At 41.2% G+C, this 24,070-nt stretch overlaps 1 protein-coding gene across 1 annotated transcript in view; it reads right to left on the reverse strand.

The window, feature by feature from the left end:
• CNTNAP5 (contactin associated protein family member 5) overlaps positions 1-23,734 on the reverse strand; it is an 828,648-nt gene extending 804,914 nt beyond the window's left edge. The window contains exon 1 of the mRNA XM_045066473.1: positions 23,263-23,734. Within this exon, the coding sequence (XP_044922408.1) occupies positions 23,263-23,344 (82 nt within the window). The 5' untranslated portion in view covers positions 23,345-23,734. The remainder of the gene's footprint in view (positions 1-23,262) is intronic.
• Between the last annotated feature and the right edge of the window lie 336 nt (positions 23,735-24,070).

Here is a 24,070-nt window from a genome sequence, read left to right on the forward strand (position 1 = left end):
GACCTCTCAGAAGCCTGCCAAAGCTTCTATCAGGGGGAGTCTTTGCATCAGGTCTTTATAGAGAAACAATTAAACTTCGAGCTATGTCTTTGTGCCTACTGGGACACTTGGTGTTTATCGACAAGGACTGTGTATGTGTGCATGTTCATTTTGAGAAGAGAGAAGAGATGGAAAGAAAACTAGGTTTTGTCATTGTTAAGGCCTCAGACACTTGTAGATGCACACACAGGTTTTAATGTCAATGGGAGACACTTTGTCACATGCCATTATATCTGCTCCTATCCCACCACAGCTGCCTATAATGTTAGATTAACTGAAAAATTGCTCACACTTCTCTTTCAGGTTTTGAACAGGGACACTTAATATGCCACAGTCCAAGAGAACATTCTGCATGCTTAAGATTAAACACTGTTGAGATTTTCTCCTGTTGACTATTTCATTCAGAAATCACACACTCTGAAAAAAAAAAAGGAAAATCACACACTCTGAAGGGGCGAGGGTGGCTCTGAGCTGGTTCCTCCTATAAATTTTATTTCAGTACTTGCCAGTGCCCGAGCATATTGTGCCAAGTGTAACCAAAGCTGCAGACATTTTGAGAGATTGATATTTCAGAGAAATTGAAATTCATTCAAAAGTAGTCTTCATCAAAGTCCAGAGCTATGCCTTGAAATCTGAGAGGAACCTGGGGTTCAAAACCATTCAATATGCTCATCAGTATGTCAAGGTCCCACATCAGGAGAAAGAGCAGCACACAGAGGCAGAGATAGCTTCAGAGTTTATCAGGACAGGCCCAGATATCTCCCCAAGCATATTTATTACTATTACCCCCAACCTACCTTCCTTGCTAAGATCTTAATAATACAATCTAATTATTTATTCTTGATAATCTCAGTTGTTTTTAATAATATCTCTCAAAGCAAGGCAATACAGCCTAATGGTTAAACCCATAGACTTTAAGCCAAGAACATCCCTTACTGGATGAGCACCTATTGGATACTAAGCACCAAACTTAAAGTATAATGCAAAAGGTAGTTCCTTTAACTCTCTCCTTAATCATAAGGGTATTTTATCATATTATCATCATTTTCCAGATGAAGCTCAGGGAGTTCCCAATCCAGAGACTATAACAGAGCCTATATTTAAACTCAGATTCAACTCATCCTTAAGCATTGCTTTTTTGTTAATTTTTAAATTTTTATTTTGTATAATTATGTTTTATCTAACAGAAAATATAGCAGACCTGACAATTTTATTCTGGTTTGAAAAATACAGGTCTGTACCTTAAAGGGTGAAAAGTATACACCAAACTTTTGACCAGGTTGCAAACAAACACCAGAGTCATTCTCTGAACATTAGCTTAAGGTTTACACAGGTACTGCCACCACCTCCTCTTGCCTCCTGAGATGTAAATAAAGCATTATGTCGTCTCCAATCATTGGCATTATTTGCCTCCAAAGAGCAAGATGGGGGTTTCTCGATGACAGTAAATGTTCTACTACATTCCCTCTGTATCACTGCTGGACATTTAAAGGGAATAAGAAGACAAACCCAGAGACCGGTGGTGGCACCAGAGGAAGGCTTATTTATCTCATCATGTTTTAACTTGTCCCCATTAGAAAGTATGATGAATTCAACAGTATATACAAATAACTTCACACATAATTTAAGGAATTTTGCACCTACCTCCCAGATGTCCTGTGCTCTGACCCAGCTAACAACCCCCTACATAGAAATTAGAGACAAACAGGAGTTACAACTATAACTCTTGGTACCTTAGGAAGAAGTGGTAAAACTCTTTACTGGGTACCTACTAGATGCAGAAAAAAAAGGAAAGAGACATTATTAAATGACACATAAGCATTGTATCTGGCAGGAATGTGTTCAATAAATATGAGGGGGTCAGGAAAGGAATTCTCATTTTACTGATGGGAAAACAGTGATTAAGAGGTTTTTCCCAAGATGATGTCGAGCTAGGTTTTGACCTAGGTCTGTATGACTTTAAAGCGTGCCTTCACCACCTCATGCTGCCAGTTTAATGGGAGCTGACGACCACTACTACAGGGATGAGTAAGAAGTGGCTCTCACTTCAAGGAACAATCTAGTGGGTGGGAAGATTAGAGACGTGCATGACAGGAAAACTAGTAACACAGGCAGAAAACATGCCCAAGGGACTCAGAAACAGAGAAAAATGAAGGCTTTGGCATAGGCTTGGGAATGGCTGTGACTGAAATCGGTGCAGGCGTCCTACACAGGTGCGCACGCACTCACTATAGGCAGGGCCAGGGAGCAGTGTGAAAGCAATGAGAGCTCTAGAAACAAGAGCCCTAGGGGCCTCTCCAATCCTGACCTCTACATGCTGAAGGGGCACAGAACATGCTACCCCAAAATAGATCTATTTGGCATAAGGATTATCTCGAGCTGGTTATTTTTAAGAAATAGCAGACACAAGAGAAGCTCTGGAAACCCTAAGTAGTGTTTAGCCTCTTGAGACAGTCCAAGTTATAAGGGGAAATCTCCATTCGTAAGGGTATCTCCCTCTTTGTTCCAGGAAGAGGAAGAGGACTAAAATTCTGGGAACTTAAATCCCCACAGCCACCTTACTCTTGTTTATTGTGCTTTTCCCTGGTGAGCCTCCATTGTCAGCCTCTCCCATCGCAGCACCTTTCTTTTGTCTTTAGCTGAAGAAAATATTTAAGGTGAAGGCTTGGGCCATTTTAGGGAGTTACTCAACTTTCCCACTATCTCCCACATGTATATGAGGTTATGTAATTAAATGTCTGGGGTCTTTTGTTCATGTTGATCTGTCTTTTATTATGGGGGTGTTGGGGTTAGCCAAAAACCTAGATATGTAGAGGAAATATTTTCTCTTTCTTACAACTGCACGCTGACTCCACACAATAGGCACCTGATAGATCGACACCAAGCGTATGGGAAGACAGGGCTGCAATGGGAGACCAGCTGGTTTGAGGAAGACCTCACATTTCTGAGTCGGGAGCCTCTATCTTACACCTTTCCTAGTGGAGTCACTGACTGCACTTGAATGTGTAAGAGACCCAGGAATTCCAGGGTGATAGGCTTAATAAGGTCCAGCTGAGATACAGCCTTTCTGCTTGGCCACGTTCAGGCACCAGAAGTGGGAACCAGTATTCCCTCAAGAGTTGAATTCCCATATAATGATATGCAAGAAGCAGGTTCTATGAAGGAATATCACACTGGAAAAGGCATGGACTGTCAGACAGACCTAGGTCAAAGCCAAGCTCCATGTGAGGCAATGATAAACCCTGGGTGAACTTCTTGGCTGTTAATGATGGTCACTCATGATTAGCTTCATTTTCTCTTTCGTTAAATGAGGAACATAATGCCAACCTCAGACACAAAATTTTCAGTCCTGGAGCCAGACTGCCTGTGCTAACATTTCCACTTTCCAGCTGTGTGACCTCAGACAAGTGATTAACCTCTCTGTGCCTGTTTCCTTACCTGTAAGCTCAGGTTGGACATATCCTTAGCATGCAGGGTTATTACGAAGATCCTATATTATGAAGATAAAAAGACAGGATTGTTTTGGTCTATAATGTCACATAAATGTAGACCTTCCCCTTATTACTGCTGTCAGATAATAACACTCAATTTTTAGGCCATGGCAGATACTGGGGAAGGATGATTTGAACAAGTGGCTCTCCCACGCTTAGGCATAAGGATTTTTGAGATTTTGGTATCAAAGAAATCTCTTACATTGGAGATTTTAAAGGCCATTCCAGCACTAACCTAACAAAAATGTGTGCCCAAGGCAACAGCCCAACCTCACCCTTATTTCCTGGTTTCTGAGTCTCAAGAAACAGGATTACTCAGGGATTGTCAAGCCACTCCTGGGGAGCCTTCTCCTATTGTGAAAACCTTTCTTCATTTCTGTCTGTAGAAAGCTCCTTTAGCATTAACGACCCAATTGTCTTCTTTTCTAGTATGATATGTACCTCACCCTGTAACTTGACCTGGTAGGAGTGTGATTAGTTAATTGCCGTGGGCACCTGATATTTGAAGGAAAAAAAAAAAAATGGATACCTCAGCCATTTTTCTTTTCAAGCAATGGAAAATGATTAAGGTTCAGTGATTTCTCTGTGGGGGGTAGCTGTTTTCAGGTGGATATTCAGAGACTTGCAAATGCTAGACATTAAGCTGTTCTTTTCTGTCTTTTTCTCTTTTATGAAGGCATAACAGGGGAGGGGTTGGAAAAGACAAAGGGACAGGTTCTGAATAAGTTCTTTTTAAAATCTCCTTTCTTTGTAATAAAAATGTTCATCTGTATAAATTCCACTTATTTGCCATGTGCATATTTGGCCACTGGCAAAATTGTGAAATCTCCAAGTTTCCCTTTCTTGTCTTTGCCTTTTAGATTCTGTCTGGCTTTTTCCCTTTGAGGGACTTCTCACACAGATCCCTCCCGCCCCCAGCCAGTCCCCACAGGGTTCACACCCATCTTGTCAGAAGCTGGGGAAGAACATGCCACTCATGCACACTCAGAGAAATTTCACAATCACTGGCATTTAGAATAAGACCTTCCCCTCCTCCCCTCTCCAAGGACTTGCAGGAGAATGAGTCTCTCAGAATCTTTCTCTCTTCATCTTTTCTGGGTCATGGACGGGTTTTGGAAATCAGGTGAAATATAAGCCCTTTATCCAAGAAAAATGCACAATGGCATATACAAACACAGCAATTCTTGCACAATTTCAGGGGATTCACAGGCCCTCTTAAATGCACAATGGAAATCCTGAAGAATGTTAATGCAAAGTCCCTGCTCCACTTTGTGTGGGGAGGTTGGGATGGGGGGGGAGCTGGGGCAGAAATACAGGCTTTCTGTCACTATCACTTATTGCACTTTCTTTCCCAACACATAAAGCCAGTAGTGGAGATATGTTTAAAAATTGGTTTTAGAGGGGCACCTAGGTGGCTCAGTTGGTTAAGCTTCTGCCTCTGGCTCAGGTCATGATTCGAAGGTCTGGGGATTGAGCCAGAGTTGGGGACCCTGCTTACTAAGGGGTTTGCATCTCCCTCTCCCTCTGCCACTCCCCTCTTCCCACTCATGCTCTCTCCCACTCTCAAATAAATATATAAAATATTTTAATAAAAAAGAAAATAAATAAATTGGTATTAGAATAAAAAGTGAGTATTAATATTATCATTACTCACACAGTGCCTATTTCAGAGGGTCAGGAGAAATCAGACACACACAACTGTAGTATCATTCTTTTGTAACAGAATGCAAACACAATCTAGTAACTCTGTCCTATAAGGGAAAATAACTTTTCCCTAAAGGGGAAAAGTGTTTCAAGAAAGACATTTTCCACTGGAGGCCAAGCTGAAATGCTTAATTTTGGCCTGGAGAAAAGGACTCAGGGAAACTCTACCAATGTTTTTTCCTGAGGAGCCCAGAAGTCAGAAAAGGGTGAACTGATAAACCTTGACTAAAGACACATTTTGAAGCCAGAGACATGTTTGCGATCTGAGTTTTCATTTGAAAAGTCCATGTTATTTCATATCCTACTCCAGAACATATCTGTTGTTTTCTTTGATATTAAAATAATGTGCTTTTCTTAACCTTTGCATGAATTGGTTCTCAAGAACCAAATTAATGTGTGTGTGTATCAGCGTGTCTATTTCTTCATTATCATTGCTTCCTTCTGTGATACAAATATTGCTAAAGCTATAGTTGAAAAGCTTGGGTTCAGAGATGAGGCCACCCTGAATGATAGGTGTTCTTAAACATGCTGTGATAATTTCACAGCATCCATCATCTCAAGACAGTAGAGGAGGCAGGAACAACCATAGCACTTTATGAAAAACTTAAGCAACAGTAAAATTACAGGGGTGGGTGGGTGGGTACAGCCTAGCGGCCGATACAAACACCATCTCCATAAACATGGCCTTGAAAGAGAAGACGCCTAGGCTGCTGGGACTCTTCCACTGTCAAAGTGGAAGTTGAATGTGTTTCTTCACTAAAAACTAAAATCAGTTCCTAGTTTGGAATTGTATTCCAAAATTTGGTGGGAAATGAATGTGATTTCCTCCAGTCAGAATATATTGATAAACTGTTAGGACCTCAGTTCCTACCAAGGGTCTAAAATTCTCTTCTCAGTGGAAAGAATATAGTGGTTTGGAATCACAGGTCAACTGCTTAATGTTTAATAGTAGACTACTCAGCCCTCTCTAAACTGTTAAGTTTCTTAGCAAACATTAACCATATTAAGGTTGTGGGGCCAATTAGTGGTGATGCATGTTAATGACAAGGCCAGGCATAGAGTAAGCAGTCAATCATGGTAGCTACTAATACTATAAACAGAGATGAAACAAAGATGTGATATATATCCTATAGGCTTTAAGGGTTAAAGGAAAGCAACAATAATGAAGTCCAGGGAAGAGAGGCTGAGAGCTGAGGACTGGACCATAGAGATCTCTGAAGTTAGAAGCTAAGATGAGACTTTCTAGTTTACTCAATTCAGGAGAAGCCAGCAAGAAAACTTATCCAAGATAGCCTTGAACAAAGTTAAGAGAACCATTTATATCAATGGAGGGCTAACTAAGTGACAGTGATGAGAGGGAGAAAGAAAAGACACTGATGGCCTTCAAACAACACAGCTATCTGATGCTTGCTAGCTTGATTTACTTTCAACTGAAAGCCTTACGCTGTGGTCAAATCTTTCCAAATCTACTCTGCAATCCAATTTTCCTAATGGCTGTCACACTGTGGCTCTCGCAGATCGGTAAGACAAATCTGGAGGAATGACTGTGTTCTATTCTGGACATTATATCTTCCCCCTGGACATTATATTTTAAATACAGCATTGTCAAAGCAGAATGTCTACAAAATAAGGAAACATGATGCAGGGACAGCAAGGAGGGAAAGCATACATCAGGAGAAATAAAGGAAAAGAAGAGATGAGAAGACTAAGACAAATGGTGTTGTTCTCTTTATGGATTTGCAGAAAAATCATGATGAAGAGGAAGGGCACTTGGTTTGAGATGCCCCGGGGAGCAGAGCTTAGTAAGGGCAGTGGTTTTGTGGTGCATGAAGACAGGCTAGAAGAAAGGATGCCCTATATTGGAGGAGGAAAATAAGTCGTCCTATGAAGGAAGTATAATGTAACTGCCAATTGTCTGGAATGCCTTTAGAAAATATGGAGATCCGCATAGGTTATAAAGGTTATGGCTGGATTATATAACTTCGAAGGTCTCTTTGTCAATTCTGTATTTTCTGATTTTTATACCCTGCCTTTTTCAAAAAGCAGACATCCAGTAGAGGCCAAAGCCAATCATCCCATTTCCATTGAGAAGACAAATTAAATACTGTGTATCTGTTTAATTGCTTTAGAAATTGAACATTTGATTGGGGGCAGATAAGCAATCAAAGCCAGAATTCTTATCTAACCGATCTCTGAACTGCTAGATGAAGTAGAAAAGGTCATCTGCATAGATTGGTTCATGGCCTTTCCTGAGTGTCAGGAAGCACCTCCATAGACCATTTTGGTACTTTTTGTTTGTTCCTAGAATTCCTCAAATATTTATGTATGCTAGAAGGGAGGTGCTATAAAAAGAAAAAGTAACACAAAAAATTAGAAAATGCTTTGTTATGAAACAGAGTTTTACTACCATATGACAAAACCATGGTACTCTAAGGTGGCATGACCAGATGGCTTTCAAGATAAGAGTTAAACTGAACCACAAGGTAATTAGAAAAATGGTATGGAATTGATCTTCCCATTCCCAGTCCACGATACATCCCTTTCACCCCTATTCACACTGTGCCTAGATCTCCCCCATCAGTATATCCAGATCATTATTTCTCCAAAAACAATAACTAACTACCTAACTAAATAAATAAATATTAAAATTATAATAAATATCAATATGTCAGAAATATGCATGCACAGCTTCTCCACAGACACTACTTATCTCATTTGTTATTTACCATAGCCTATCTGCTAGAGCTATCTGCTCTATTATCCTTATTGGGCGAAAATGTGGAAGGATAAACACAAAGGCATACACCTAGTAAGTGGTAAAAACATGACTAGGATATTTCTTATTCTATTCTAAGAATTTTCCCAAAAGTGAAAAATGGTAGAAGAAAGACTTGGGGTATGTGTGTGTGTGTCTTTTCAATTAATACATGATATTCTGTAAATAACTCACAGATCTAAACAGTTTCTCAGACTTCGGCTATCATGATCTTTTGGGCGAGATATTTATCTGCTTATCTGCTGTGGGAGGCATTCCTTTGCTGCATGGCTGCATGCTTATTAACATCCCTGGCTCCTCTATCCATGAGATGCAGTAGCAAGACTCCAGATGTGGCAACTGAAAACACCTTCAGACATTGACAAATGTATCCAGGGGCAAAATCACTTCCAGTTGACAACTGCTGATCTCACACTATTGGGCTGATTTTTTTTTTTTTTTTTAAGAGAAGCACAAACTAAACTACTTGACATTGAGCACATACATGTCTTAATCTAGGCATGTGTGCACAAGCACATATAAACAATGACGAAGGAACCTCCCAGTGCATTTGGCTGCTTCTAGGAATTAAATCTCCCTAGCACAGAAAAAGCAAGGTGCCATCTTGACTTTGGTTTCTAATCTGGAATGAGAATTGGAAGGTGTGTAAAATGAGAATTTCCTTGGACACCAAATGAGGTATTTTTATTTCTCCATATACAAAATGACATCATTTCCCCAATGAAGCCACAAAACACTTAGCTATAGGAACCCAATAAGCCAAATTGAATTTTCCAATAAAACTGACATTTATACAGAAAACATAGAAATCTTTACCCCAAACAATGTATCAACAAGGCTGAGAACATCAATAGAGTTATACATTCTCCCCTTAAATTGATTTTGTTTCACTCGGTCCAATGTTTCTTGGATTAACTTTACTAATGAATTTTCACAGTAGTTTATTCCCTTGACTGCTAAGCCACGGTCTGTGTTTAATTATGATATTCTTTCCTAAGTCCAGATCTTTTATCAAATCATTAATGGCAGGAAAAGATTCGCTGACATGACAGCTAAACTAATCCATCTTGTTTATAAAGGACAAAATCAGGAATGTGATGTGGGTGCATATTTGTAGAGAAAAGCATATCTACATCCCATGCATATATGACAGCACACAGCACACAGTGCCTGTCACAATTACACTTTCATCTAAGTGTCTTATCAGTTCGTATTAAGTCAGAACATTATCCAGAGAGTGTGTGTGTGTGTGTGTCTGTGTGTCTGTGTATTAGGTAATTCAATACCCAAAACTGATAAAACAGTGATGAGGAGAACAACAGCAAATATTTCTATTGTAGAAATTTTAGAAAGAATATTAACCTGGTTTGATATACTGAAAACGTACCAAAACATGTTGTACTAACTTTTGTTAATAAAGAAGCAAGCATTACACACACACCCCACACAAACACACAGGCTTCAAAGCACATAACGTCCCATAAGGTTATTTCAAGACAAAAACTCAATACCGCAAAACCAAAAGAACCACGTTGTGATTTTATGTCTCTTCCTGTATTCTTCATTTAATTAGATCATTGTTGAAGGAGCTGTGTGTGTCTCAGGTAAATCCCAGGGCCAAGGTTCTCGTTAATCCCATGTATACTTATCCATATGCTCAATTATCACTATCTCCCGATAATGTTACTAAAATGTCAAGCTGAATATAGCTGAAGATTTGCATTCTGTCCATCAGGTAATAGAACTATGTGAAAGAACTATAAAAAAATAACCCCAGTAAATTGGAATGCGAAGGATGCTTACTTGAATGTTGCCCTGACACAGAGCAGCCACAGTGGAACATGTCTGCATGCCTCCCCCCAGCATTTATCCACCTTCTTGGCAAAACATACTCTATTTCAGAAAATAAATAGATATTAATTTCCATCCAAATGTCCGTTTCAATTCATTATCTACAGAAGTAAATATTCACAAAGGTGACACCCAAGTCAATATTGACCTTGGGGGGATAATAAATTTTGACATTTGCCAGAATAAGCAGTTTGCATAGAGTATATACACATGTAAAACTCTCCCTGGTGTATTAACCATGAAGGGAAACTCAAATATATAATACATATGTGTATGCATATACATTATCTTTAATTATTTATTACATTAAATTCTGTTAAGAATGCAGAGCAAGAGCATTTGGAGTTCACTAGAGGTTTTATTTCCCTATATAAGTACAGTGTAGATCTATATACAATGGGATTTCCCAATTCACGGAACTTTAAGCACACACACAAGCACGTGATTACAATTATGAGTCTAACCAGAATCAGGAGCCAAGGCTGAATCCAGACATTTATTTAATTTGTGTACATTTACCACTTCGAGCCACATTAATTAACATTCGAGAGCACACTGAGAGGGCCTCACTGGTGGAGAACGAAGGTCTATTTTTCTCACAAAAGTTGAGAGGCAGTGTAATGAGATTATGCCTCCATCCACACATGATGAACTGAGGACCCGTATTCAGAGGTCGGCCTCTATTCCCGTCGCTCACCCAGGCTTGCTGTCTGCATTTGTGTTTCATGTAAAGTGTCTATGCTTTAATTCAACCTAGCAAGTAGTTATTTTGCTCTTTGCTGATGGCTAACATGAAATCCCTTCTTTTGAGAAGGTCCCCAAGGAATTTCTGGGATGGAGGTAGATAATTCAAGGGCCTTCATAAGAGCTACTGACTATTCACAAAGGAGATCAAAATGAAGAGACATGTCCTGGAGAAGCTACTCTCTTCTCCCATCTGTAAATGCCAGTAAGAGTCTCTTGTCCTAAGACTTCTATAAAATAGCATCAGGACAAAAACAGATTTTCAAGGGGTTAAAAATGGGCACCAGGGTAGAGATAATATTTAAAGTATTTCATAATCTCAACAGCTGGACACTGTTGCAAGCAGATGCAAGTGGTGAGCACCCAGGGCAGACTTGCTGCCAGCACATCAGCCAAAGGTCAGCCACCATGGAGGGCACTGTCCCCCGACTCCTCAAAATTTCCCTATGCCTAATCACATCTGCATACAATTACAAATTTAGAGATACCTGCAAGTAAGCTGGAGGCTTCACTTCTATGAAGAATCAGAAAGAGAAGAGGAGACTGAGCAGGGCCTCACCCCATCTCCCCCAAACAGCAATCTTGGTCATTTCTTTTGTGTCCAGAAAGTCTACGTAAGAGTTCATTTTGGAAGACAAAAATTCCTGCTTATGAACTAAGTTTGAGTACAAAGGGCCTTATTCTTTCCGAGAGCTAGAACACAGCATCTCTGCATTGCCTCTGTGTGAGTGACTTCTGAATTCTCCATTTCCTTTCCCTTCCGACTGCCATGGACCGAGAAGAGAGGCGAGACTGCAAGGCAGTGGGCCATCGGATGAGTTCCTCGGCCTCTCTAAACCCAAGCATGAAGGTCCACTGAGCCAAGAAAATAGATGAAAAAGAAGACAAAGGAGACACACAAAGACATAACACACAGCCAAGGCAAGCAGCAGCCAGACTGCAGGGATAAGTGCAGGAGAGCCGGAGAATAAAGCAAACCATTGCCTGGCCTGGTTTTCCACACAGCCATTTCCCTCATGGGCTGGTCTTCTTCTACAAGCAGACACTACAAGGACAGCAAGGCAGAGGCTCATCATCACACCTAGTCTGTGGCAAAGAATAATGGTACAGTATATACACCAGTTAAACCCACCTTCCCATCTACACCCACTGGATGGAAGGAGATTTGGGGCTGTGTTTGGGCTTTAAAGCAGCTTGAACTCTGTAGCCCAAAGATGCAGAACAGATCTGAAGGCCATCCAATCCTTGCCTTATTCGAACCGGACCTAAGTATCACAAATAGGGTTTTTTTACTCACATGGAAAGAAGGAAGGAAGGATGGATAGAAAGAAAGGAAGAAAGAACAAACGAATGAACCCACCTAACAAATTCTAGGAGCAATACAGTATGATACAGATTTAAAAAAAAAATACTGCACTTATGAGGAAGATCTCAAAGGAGCAGACACTGATCATGGAATCCACAATACCATTAGTGATAGGTTTGGAGCCTGGCCACAGAGATCTGATGGCACAAGCTTTAATGAGTAATACAACTTTTCAACTTTTACAAATTGTTAGATATACAGGAGCTGTTTGCCACAGGGATTTCTAGATGTAGGGGAAAAGATGGCCTGAAAATTAGGAAAAGACTGGCAGATTGGGAGGAATCTGTAGGTCTACCCTGACAAGGGTTTTCTCATCCTGCATCAGGGAGAAGGCTTGCTCTGCAAGGCTGAACATCAACTTGAGTTTAAGGATGGCTCAGCCTTGGGTTTGGGTTCAAGGAAACAGCAAGCAGAGAAAAGCAAGTACAGACTTCTCAGTCAGGGAAACATGGACTATGATCCCAGTGTGACCACCTCCCAGCTATTTGATCTTGTGTAAATAACCTGACCATTCAAGCCAGCACATCCTCAGTCTGTAATGGAGAAGACAATGGCTGTGGTTAGGAATAGGAGGAGACCTCATAAGGCATCCTCCTGGCACCCAGTGGAGGTTTGGAAACCCTGCCAATGAAGAAACACATTACTTCACTTTATCTCTAATCTCCAGGGTTCCAACATTCCAATCTACTGGATTCATTTCTTTTGATTGTGTCAAAAGGTTCCTGATTGTTGTAGAATGAGAGGCATTAATCTCTCTTTTAATATCCTGGTGAGCTCAGCCTGTCTCCAATCAGAAAGAATCTGCCCCTGTTGACCCCAATCCTGTAACCTGGCAGAGCTCATTCACTCAAAGGTAAACTTCATGCACGTGGCAGAATATTGGGGTGCAGCCTAGACCTGGAGTGGGCCAGGCAGACTGCTTGCCCACAGCCCCTACAAACAGCTCCTTTTCCGTTCATTTCATAGGCTGTGGGTTTCTTTTCTTCCTGTGAATTGATAAGCCCTTCTCACCTCCCATTATTGATTAATCGTAATGTGCAGCTCACAGAACTGTCATAGCTGATGGCAAAGGAAACTGCTGTTCCAAGGAGAGACAAAGCAGTTGTTCTCCTTCACATAGGAACCCTGGAAGGCAGATGCAGGGAGAGAAGCTAAAAAGCTCAGACCTGAGCCTCCGGGTGTATGCGGCCCTCTGCCATGGGTTAAGTGAATCAACTTTGCCCATCAATTTTTAATTGGAGATCTTGAGAAGCTATTTTTTATCGTAATATAAACATGGCTATAATGTAGAGCAGAATGCAAATGTGTCTGAGGCTTAAGACAAAAATTCAAGAAATTAAATGCTTCAGTGACTACTTGAGGAGGAACTGAGAATCTCCTGGGTCTTCCTGCACTTTATTTATTTATTTATTTATCATGTATGTGTGTCTTTATTTATTTATTTATTTATTGTGGTGAGTGGCACTTCAAAGGAAAAGTCTGAAAAGTGTTAGCACCAGCCATAACACATAAAGAGGAGTCATTTAGTATTTGCTGATTGAGATAGGCTGAGCGGAGGAAGAGAGGCAGCGATAGAGAGAGAACTGAGAAAGGAGGAGGAAAAGAGCAGAAGAAGGGAGTGATGGGACAAGGGGAAAGAAAAAGAAGGAGTCTCAGGAAGCAGGGGCGTTGGGGCAAAGGGGAAGAAACACTGAAGACAAGGAAGCAGAGAGACAAGATCTGGGACTAGGAAAGGCTGCTTACGAAATTGATCAAAAGGGGTGGGTGGCTCAGTGGGTTAAGCCTCTGCCTTTGGCTCAGGTCATGATCTCAGGGTCCTGGGATCGATCCCCCCACCGGGCTCTCTGCTCAGCAGGGAGCCTGCTTCCCTCTCTCTCTCTCTGCCTGCCTCTCTGTCTACTTGTGATCTCTGTCACATAAATAAAATCTTAAAAAAAAAAAAAAAAGAAAAGAAAAGAAATTGATCAAGAACAGAGCAGAGGGGCTACAGGACCATAGTACCATCTTGTTGTGAAGAGATACTATTGGACAGCAATCCTAATAGTCCATCAGCGAACAATCAATAAACAAAGGCTTTAGGAATGCACACAAAAATGAATGCACAGCAGGCATTTCATAAACATTTTTTGAATCAATGAATGAATGAATGATTCACTTGAAAATGGAAGAAGCACTTACAATACACCAATCATTGTACCAGTACCTGATTTTTAACTCAACAGCAGTAAGAGCATGTCTATTATTTATTCACCCAGTGCAGCTTCAGCAGTGCGTGAGAAGAACAGCTCCCAAACTCTTGCCTGAGCCTTCTGCTTCAGACACTGGGAAAGCTTCACACGTAATCCTGCCCCAGTTCACTGGCTTTTCTCAAGGTCTAATCAAGGACACTTCTCCCATCATGCTGACAATATCTGCGAGGGTCTAATCACTGTCCTGGAAATGTGCTCCTTATTTTTCTAGATAAACACCCATTCCACTCTCTTAGAAGGCTCCCTTTGTGAGCTTTTTAGCGAGCATGTTCACTGGCCACAGCCCAGAAGCAGTGGTCATACCCTGACAGAGTTCAGGAATCAAGTGAGGAATCCAGACAGGCATGTTTTTGTCAGGTGGAGAAAGATTCTTCCCACAGTCCTCTTGACATTGGAGTTAAAATGAGAACAAGTTTCCATCTGCCTGGGCAATCACTCAGCTCTCTGCTCACCCAGATGAAGGGAGAGTGAGCTCTTCAACCTTTGCTTGAGAATGGAAACATTTTTGCCCTAATATGTATCATAACTGATGACCTACACCCTTCCACTCTCCTTCAACTACCTCCCTGTTGCCCACCTGCTTGGAATATGGAGGATCCTGCGCAAAATCAGAAGTTGGCAACACGTGTCTTAGACACCGTGAACATCCCTATTATTTGTCCTTCTTCCACTCCGAATAGTCTCTTCGTCTCCTTCAGGTACCCAGCATTTTCTCTGCCAATAAATTTTTGTTTGTTTTGTTTTCTGGAAAAAGGTCTGTTCCTCTCAGTCAAAAATAGTTCAGATACACAGGCATCCCTATATTTTCTTTCCGGTGGAGGGGGGGGGGGCGCTTTGTGTCTTAAGGCTTATCTCCGTGCACTGAAAGTCTTTCTCTCGTATTTACAAATTCAGAGCACTGATGGAGCTAGCGGAAGAGTTGTTTGGGGACAGATGGGTAGGGGGTGTTAGAATCAAGTGGGCTTTCCCAAGTGTCCTGTGGGTGGCAGATCCCTGTCAGGCCTACCCTTAGAATAGGCCTTGATGGAAGGCTTCATCACATTTGGTGACTGTGCCCACGTAGTTTATAACAAGGAAACACTTGAATCCAACAGACTTTTTTTTTTCTCCCGTCCTCTGACATCTGAACACAATCATGAACACAGGGAAGAGCCAGTGATAATACCAAAAATACATGGCCACATGATGGAGAGAGGAGTGGGAAAGGGAGGAAGAGAAAGCAAGAGACGGGGAGAGAGGGATGGGGCAGGGGGCAGAGCGAGAGAGAACTGAACATGTATATTCAGCAAACAGTGGCCTAGACTAACACCTACAAGCATCTGTCTGTTAGGCGAATTTCTTTAAACTGCTATTTGCCTTGGATTGTCTTCAAAGGGATATTTCTGCTTCCAAAGGTGGATGGTTAAAAATAAAATACATCATGAGTGTGTTTTGGCATTTCCCTTTCGTATCCCCCCTCCATATTCAACATTACTGTTGTCATCCTTTAAAACTCAATCAATGCAGCTGATCCAGTGAACAGATGGCATTAATCAACCCCCAAGAATATGCACAAAAGCAATTAGAAATGTAGAGACTTGGAATTTATGCCAGCAAATCAATTACCAATGATAGCAAATCAACGTGGCACACCCAGCTTACATTTGTTTCTCTTTCCAAAGAGCAACCACTGGTAGGAGTGATCCCTGGTTTACCCCCTGCCAGAAGGGGATCAAGAACAGAAACACTGAGGTTTAATTACACACTTCTTAATGACTAGTTCTCACTCTGCTGACAAAAATTGGTGTAATTTACAGACTAGAGGATGCATCAGAATGATGGATACAGACAGCATATGCTATATAGTGTCATGCAAATATGAAATATACTGCTCTGAGAATATGGTCGTTTGGTATTCCCAGAGAAGAACTTCATTTCAGAGAACAGAGCACCTTCTCTAGCATCTATGGCCCTCATTTGTCAAAAACAATGGGAGCAGCAATAGCATACATTTTAACCACAAATCTGGCCCTTCTGTGAGTTTACTAGTTTATATACCCCTGGTTTCAATGTACTTGGCCATTATTTTCTTTCTGGTTTTTTGTGACCTTTGCAGATTCTGAAACCTCCTTCTTCAGGCTCTTACCACTTGATAATAAGCTTATCACTTACTGTGATAAGCTAAGCGCTCAACTAGTTTTCTTGCTGCTAGTGTTGCCCTGGGCCAGTCTACACCTCACGTGGTGATTTTTTTTAAAACAAGTATCTGATTATGTATTATCTAATTACATACACAAAATCCTTCAGTGAAGCTTCATAGTTTGACAGTAAAAACAAGATCCCCCACACTTACCAATTTCCCTCATTTCTTTTTTCTTTTTTTAAAAGATTTATTTATTTGAGAGAGAGAGAAAGAGACAGAGTGAATGAGAGCAATAGAAAGCAAGAGAGAACATGAGAGGGAGGAGGGTCAGAGGGAGAAGCAGACTCCCTGCGGAGCAGGGAGCCTGAAACAGGACTGGATACTGGGACTCAAGGATCACCACCTGAGCTGAAGGCAGTCTCCCAAACAACTGAGCCACCCAGGTGCCCCCTCATTTCTTTTTCTAGCCCTCTCCCTATAGGCCACTCTCGCAAGTAGTCCCTACAACAGGTCTCCCCCTTAAGCCTCCACCAAAAAAAGCCTGTGAGAACCTCTCCCCATTTCTGCAGTGAGTGAAGTCCGACTTTGTTCAAGTATCACCTTCCATCTCACTCCCCTGCCTTGACACCCCAGCCAGTGTGAGATGCTCATTTGGTGCCTCATATTACACCTGGCACTTACCTATTCTACAACATTTATCACATTGATGTGATTAAAGATTTATTTTTCTGGTTGTCCATGTTCAAAGTTCCTTGAGATCATGGACAGTTCTTCTGATTTATCTCTATTTCTCCTGTTTCTAGAAAAACTTGAGTTTAGTAAGGAAAGCCTTTAGTTGGGAGACACTTCTTCAGTAAGTTTTTCAAATGAGTAGCACACATGAAGTATTGACACTGAATCTTCCAACCACAGCTTAGAGAGAGGATATCAGAGGCTCAGGATAGTGTTATCGAGGTCATGTTGTCGGCTTGCAATAAAATATAATCTTTCCAGTAATTTAGTACAAATGCCCTATAAAACAACATTTAAACTTTTCTTTTTTATGCTGAATGCTGGACCATGAAGAAAGATTTTTTATAGCTATATATTTGTGTACTTTCAGCTCTATAGGAAATGTTCATTAAAATCGCAAAAGCAAGTTAATAAAATTAGATCAAACTTGGTTCTGAGGTCAGATCTTAGCATTTCCAGAACAATAATAAGTGATACTTGCCAGTTAAAAATAAAATAAACCAAATAAATTTAAGACTCTAGCAACAGGACCATAGAAAGATTATTTTAGCTTACAAATTAAACTTCTTAGTTAGAAACCATTCACTACTTCTCTCATCCACTCATTCACCTAATGTTTTATGTATTGAATACAGACATTGAAATGAAATATGATAATCAGGGAGCTTTGCAACTACTCAAGAAGACAAGGATTTTAAGAAAGTGCTATGGAAATATACTAAGTCATACATAGGGGCATTTGGCCCAGTGTGGGGAAAGCCTGTGTGTGTGTGTATGTGTGTGTGTGTGTAACTGGGAGAAAATTAGGGTGTGTAAAAACTAGAAAAGGGTAACTAGATCAAACAGATAGCATACACAAATAAATGCAAGGGAGATGCAGGACAGCATGGCTTGTTTGTAGAATGTGGAGTTCCCAAATTGGAAATTAGAGGACAGGGCAGGAACCATGGACATGCAGTTTAGACCATTAGGTAGGGCCAGATTAGAAGAGCCCTGTGCAGGGAGAAGGAGCTCATACCTACTATTTAATTAATACATTTGGTTTCATCCTAGAGACTGAGAAGACATGATGCTAACAGAGGTAGATTTCATGGTAGCGTGTGTGGTCACAAGTCTTCATCAAGGCTATGCCCTTCCCCATCCAGTTTTTTATTAAAACTTGTAAAATAAAATTAAAGCGTCTGATGATCATACAAATATGTGGCCTCTTATTTTTGACCATTGTGATATTAGGCATTTTGCATCAAATCTACATTCCAATTTTTGTGTGTTTTGTTTTGTTTTGATAAGGTATAACTCAGGTGTTGGCTCTGGTGGAAAATGTTACCTTCCTGCCCTTTGCTATGGATAGAGCTACAGAGACTAACCATAGGGATCACAATGCAACTTGCCAGCTCACACACAACCCCGAACTGAATGCATGGGAATTAATTTCATATCTTGCAGACTCTGATCTTTGGAGACAGACAGCGGTCCAGATCCTGATTTTTTTTTTTTCATAGGATCATACCTTTATGATCCTGGGGAAATTATTAACTTCTATTAACCTTAAATTTACTCATCTGTAAACTGAATTTAATAAAGTCTACCTAGCTGCAATGCCTTGCCAAATTATGTGCCCACGGCATATGAAGTGAGAGATACAATTATTGGGAGTTATTAGGAATTAAAACCCTATTATGTTGTTATTCTAAATATAATTGCTTAACAATTTAGAATATGACCATCCCAGAAGTATCCAAATGGAATGACCAGTAAGTGGGTAACATCAGTAAAGACATAAATACATTAGGACTAGATAGGACCTTAATCACCATATGATCCAACTCTTTCAATTAATCCACAACAATCATTGGGATAAGTCAATGACCTTCTCAAGGACACTTTCCGGAAAGTGTCAAGAGTTTTGATGAATGAAGACAGCTTCCCTTAGGTATTAAAAATGCCACTATTAGCTCCAAATGAGTACACTGAATCTTCAAAACAAAGGTCCAGTGAGTGAATGACTATTGTATTATGATCTTTGTGGTAACTAGACCCTCTCCCCACCCTCCTAACTAGTGAGGATAATTAGCTTTGTATATAGACAAGGCATATTTCAGCAGAGTTCCGGCATACAAACTGAAGGGCTTTGGATCACCAACTAAAGCTTTTCGGAACATTTCAAATGGTATCATAAATCTTCGTTTTGTAACAAATGAGCACTGAAAAGTAAGGAGATGTAGGTAAGGAGAACTGGGTCCTATTAAAGAAAGATGAAGAAACTGGGAAGAGCAGGGGGAAAAAAGAAAGAAAGAAAACTTCAATTTAGAGAATAGGGGCTGGAGTGATGTCATTCTAATGGAAGCTAATTCTCTCATAATTCTGTACCCTGGTATGGACATTGCTTTTCTAGTTTTTCATTTACATGTTCCAATAGTGGAAATACGAATCTGGTTTGGAGATGTGGGCTCTGAGGGATTGAAGAGAAAGAGAGTTCACATGGATTGTCAAAGACAAGCCTATTCAACCATGGGAAAATCTTTAGGACTCTCTTCCAAATGAGCATTCTAGTGCTTCCTTCACTTCTGCTGACTATAATTGTCAGAAAAGTATACCGCAAACACTTCCCTGCTGAAAAAAGTCAGCCTGGTATTTGTTTATTTATAATATTACCTATTGATTGGGTTTGTGCATAAGCTTCAGATAACTCAAGGAATATTGCATTCTCTTTATTTAAAGATGTTTATGACTATGATTGACATCCTTGTATATTTTACATGAGGTTCTTTCTGTGATGAAAGGCATCATCATAGAATAGAGTTTCTGATTTCTTTCTCAAGGCTGTTATCTCTGTGAATTGTATGTAGCACCAAACAGTTAAGATGCTTGAAGATCCAAGTGACTCATTAGGTTAAAATTAAGGCAGTCATAATCACGTAACATCTGAATATTGGCAAAAATAAAGTGAAGAGTGACCCTTGTAAGTATCCTGCATTGCTCTTATCTTCTGAATGCAATTTCTTGCATTATCATAGTCTTTCCACATAATTAATATTTGAAGAATCTCCTTAGTAAAATACGGAACTGCTGTTCTGTTTGGGAGAAGATACATATCTCAGTTGCTGTTTTATATCCAAGCCTGTGAGCATGGCAAAGTTGCATAAGTGCACAGACATTCAATGTGTTAGCTGTGGCATAACCAGGGCTAAAACCCATCAGCATTTCAAACTCCTAGTTTCATTTGGACCAGCTATCCTCAAGTTACATTGTTTCTTCTTGTGCCAAAGGAGTTGATATCACATGTAAAATGGTTTTTCATTTAACAGTGGCCTATCATAGCTACATTCGAAATTAACTAATTCCCTCAGGGTAAACCCAAAGGAAATGTTGTAGCTACTTAATATCCTGAAAATCTGGAATGGGGGAATTTCCACAGTTTTTATTACTGGTTGGTAATTATGTTCTCTGCACAGATTCATAATACCTATTCTGTAGCTGGCCTTCTAACCTGACTTTATTTTAATTGTGTTTAATTAGAAACTTACAAAATCCATAATGGGTAAGCATTCATTTCTCTCTTACAGACAAATGCCCAAGTTTTGGTCAGATTATAAGAAAATTAAACACACACATACATATACATTCTATATGCAACAGTAATAACAACACACTATTTTTAGAATAATACAAACAATTAAAAGTTATTTTTATTTGAACAAAGGTCACAGGTATACTTAGATACCACGGAGCATCTTGCGTAAATAACTCATGTTTAGGGATACTTTCACAAATGACATAAAATGTTATCTCAAAAAATAAAAATCTTGAAAAAAAATTCTCCAAGTAATCTGTATACTTATACAAATTGACTATTTGAAAGGAGATTTATCTTCTTCAATACATGCATATAAATGTTCATGGACTGTAGATAAATAGTATATCAAAGCCTTAAATTTAATGGATAAAGTATGTGGACAATTGAAGTCAGGAAGAATTGTGAAATGCTAATGTTTTTCTCTTAGAGGTTCTGCATCACTGTTTCTGAAGATCACCGAGATAAACTGAGTTGAGAAGTAATTTTCTGCGGCCATGCTACTGAACTAATACATTTTGTTCACCATAATAAAAAAGCATTCATCATTATTCTTTAAGAACACTGACCCTAAAATATTTAGCAAGTAGCATGCATTCAATTGAATTGTTGATTGGAAATAAGAAAATTAAACTGTCACTGATGAAATACTAAAGCTCATTACCACAAAGTTTCATTTGAAATGTTGAGAATTAGCTTTATTGCTGCATCAGTAATGATAAACATGAGTCTTAAATCCACGCCATTTAGGTTTTATGAGCATTATTAAAACATATTAACCATAATTCAGTTAATTTACACAAACTGGCATTCTACAATTTATTTATTTCCTTGCTCTTAAGAAAAGGTGCTACATAAGGAAGCCCCAACCATATTCCTGTAGGGTATGTTCTATCTATTTTACCCTTATTCCTCGCCCCACCTTTATGGATCTTCAAAATATTCACTATTTCCAGATAGGTAAATGTGCTAACGGAAAAACAGCTCTTTTGCAGCTATACCTTTGCATCATTAGGACAATACTGACCTCTAGTGTTTTAGGAGGTAGAGAGGCTAGCTCAGCACCATGCCTAACTTCCTCTAACTAAACCGCTTAGATGTTTTTCTAAAGCACTATGGGAACAATTTCACTTAAGAAGAGGAAGAGGAAGAGGAGGAGGAGGGGGAGGGGAGGAGGAGAGAGGTGAGGAGGAGGAAGAGAAAAGAAACATCAGATTCTAACCTTGTCCTACCTATTATCTGAAATGATTTCTATACTAAGTCCCTCTGGCTCCTCCCTTTTAGAGAGGTTGACCTCACTCCTTTAGAATAGAAACTTTAATACAATCTTTATAAGACATTACCACTAAGGATGGATTCTGAACCTCCAAAACTTCCAATCACAGAAACACTGGCTCTTTTTTGGACCATTTTCACTAAACAACATTTGTCTAATTGTCTTCCCTTGAGGAGCAACTCTGGGTTGAGTATGAGTATCTCTTACACCAGGTCCTCTTGAACCTGAGTGTGGGAAGTGATGTAGAGGGACTCACAAGTACTAAGTAGTCTTTCTATCTTTCTCTTAAAGTGGTGTTATGTTCCAGTACAGTTAAGCATTTCAGAGGTTCCTGGGAGTTGGGAGGTAGCAGACAGAGGAGCAAGCCCAGAAACTCAAGGAACCTTGATAAAACATCTCTGGAAAAAACACAGATGGCTTAATTGCGTTCTTTCTCATTTAGGAGTTTCCAAGCTGGAAAAACTTCCTCTCTCTGCCTAGAGAGGCAGCTGAGCAATTGAGCTTGAACCTCTGATGGCTCTAGCGATTTATTCAACTTTGAGGAACTGGGTTCTTTAAATACACAGTGCAGGTGGTGGATCCCCAGGTGTCCAGCCTTCCTGCCTATTAAATTAAATGCCCTGCACTTGCTGAGGTTAGAGCTTGGACGACAGAGTGTACACTTAGTGCATACTCATTATGTGTTCTTTGGCACAAAGATTTTGGGGGTGGAGTGTGCATCAAAGCTCTTCCTCCTGTAACAGGGGCAGCCATTGATCTTGTGGTTTGACTACATTGGGCCATGACTCTTAGGCCAAAACTCCCAATCCTATTAAACCGATGCCTATTGGTTGCAGGATACCCCAACTGAAGCCTCCTGCCTACGGGAGAGCTGAAAGCCATGTCTAGTGAGGTACTGGGTATATTGCAAATCCCAGGCAGCCGCATTCAGAGATGAGCCACTGTCACCGAGTGCGGTGGCTGGGAGCATCTCTATCTCTGGAAGCTCAGCCTTCAGTGCATACAATCCGAATCCGGGGCCCTTCTCCGGAAAAGCTTTGGCGGAGACCAGGCAGGCGAAGAACACGGACCTGGTGTGAGGCACGGGGAAGAGAAACCTTCCCTTCTCCCCCGAACTTTGAGATTCGGGAAAAAGGGCAGGAAATTCAGCGGGGCTGGCTCATCTGAGCTCTGCTAACTTTTGGGATGGTTTGAGTGCTAGAACCACACCAATCAGCACTTCCCCCCTTCCTCTCTGTTCAGGGCAGTCACAATTGAACATGCTTGGACAGCTGAGTGTGTCTCCCCAACGCTGGCGTTTCCCATCTCACCTACCCGCCCCCAGCTCCTGGTACTCACAATTTGTCGCTGTTAATCCTAAATGCCACAAGCCGGAGAACAGCAAAGTGAAAACGCTGGTCAGCCTTGGTACAGAATCCATTTCCCCCGAGTAAGCGGTCCCTCCCAATCGAATCCCAAATTCGCAGGCGCCAGCCGCGGCTTCTTCTTCTGCTCGCTCTCTCTCTCCCTCTCTCTCTCCCTCTCTTCGGCACCGCCTGACCCCCTCCCACCCCCCCTAGGAGAGGCACTCGCGGCTTCACTCCATCCCGTGTCCAGACGCTCCACCGAAAAGGTAGCGGGCTCTGCCTCTGAGCTGCGGCTGAAGCTACGGTCCCCGCAACTGCCGCTTGCTGTACTCGCCCTCCTCGCCCGCCTCTTCCTCTTCTCCCCCTCCTTAAAGGTGCAAATCCAAAGCCCGCTGCAACACGAGGCGCCGAGCCCGGCAGACAGCCCCTGCACCTCGGCCGCCAGCGCTGGGATCTGCACCCGGGCCGGCCGCTCCTTATAGGCGAGCTAGGCGCGCGGCACCGCCCCCGGCCAGGCCCGCCCCGAGCTCTCATAAGAGCGGTCTGGGCGGGTCCTCTGCGCGCTCCGGCGCCCTGGCTCCAGGCCCCGCGCCGCGGCGGTGCGCTCCGGCGGCCGGGGTGGGGGTCCCTCTCCCGCGGGCGCGCCTCGATCCCCTCCCTGCGCTACCCTTCCTCTGCCTCCCCACCCGCCCTCGATGGGGGGTGCAGCGAAGACATTTCAACCAGGTTTTCCAAGAACATTGCTGTCCGAGTGATGCTGAAAGGAGTTGGAAGACAGAACACATCAGCAAGAGCGAATT

This window comes from Mustela putorius, unplaced genomic scaffold (genome assembly GCF_011764305.1).
Source record: "Mustela putorius furo isolate JIRA1106 unplaced genomic scaffold, ASM1176430v1.1 tig00003867_pilon_pilon_pilon, whole genome shotgun sequence".
NCBI lineage: Eukaryota > Metazoa > Chordata > Mammalia > Carnivora > Mustelidae > Mustela > Mustela putorius.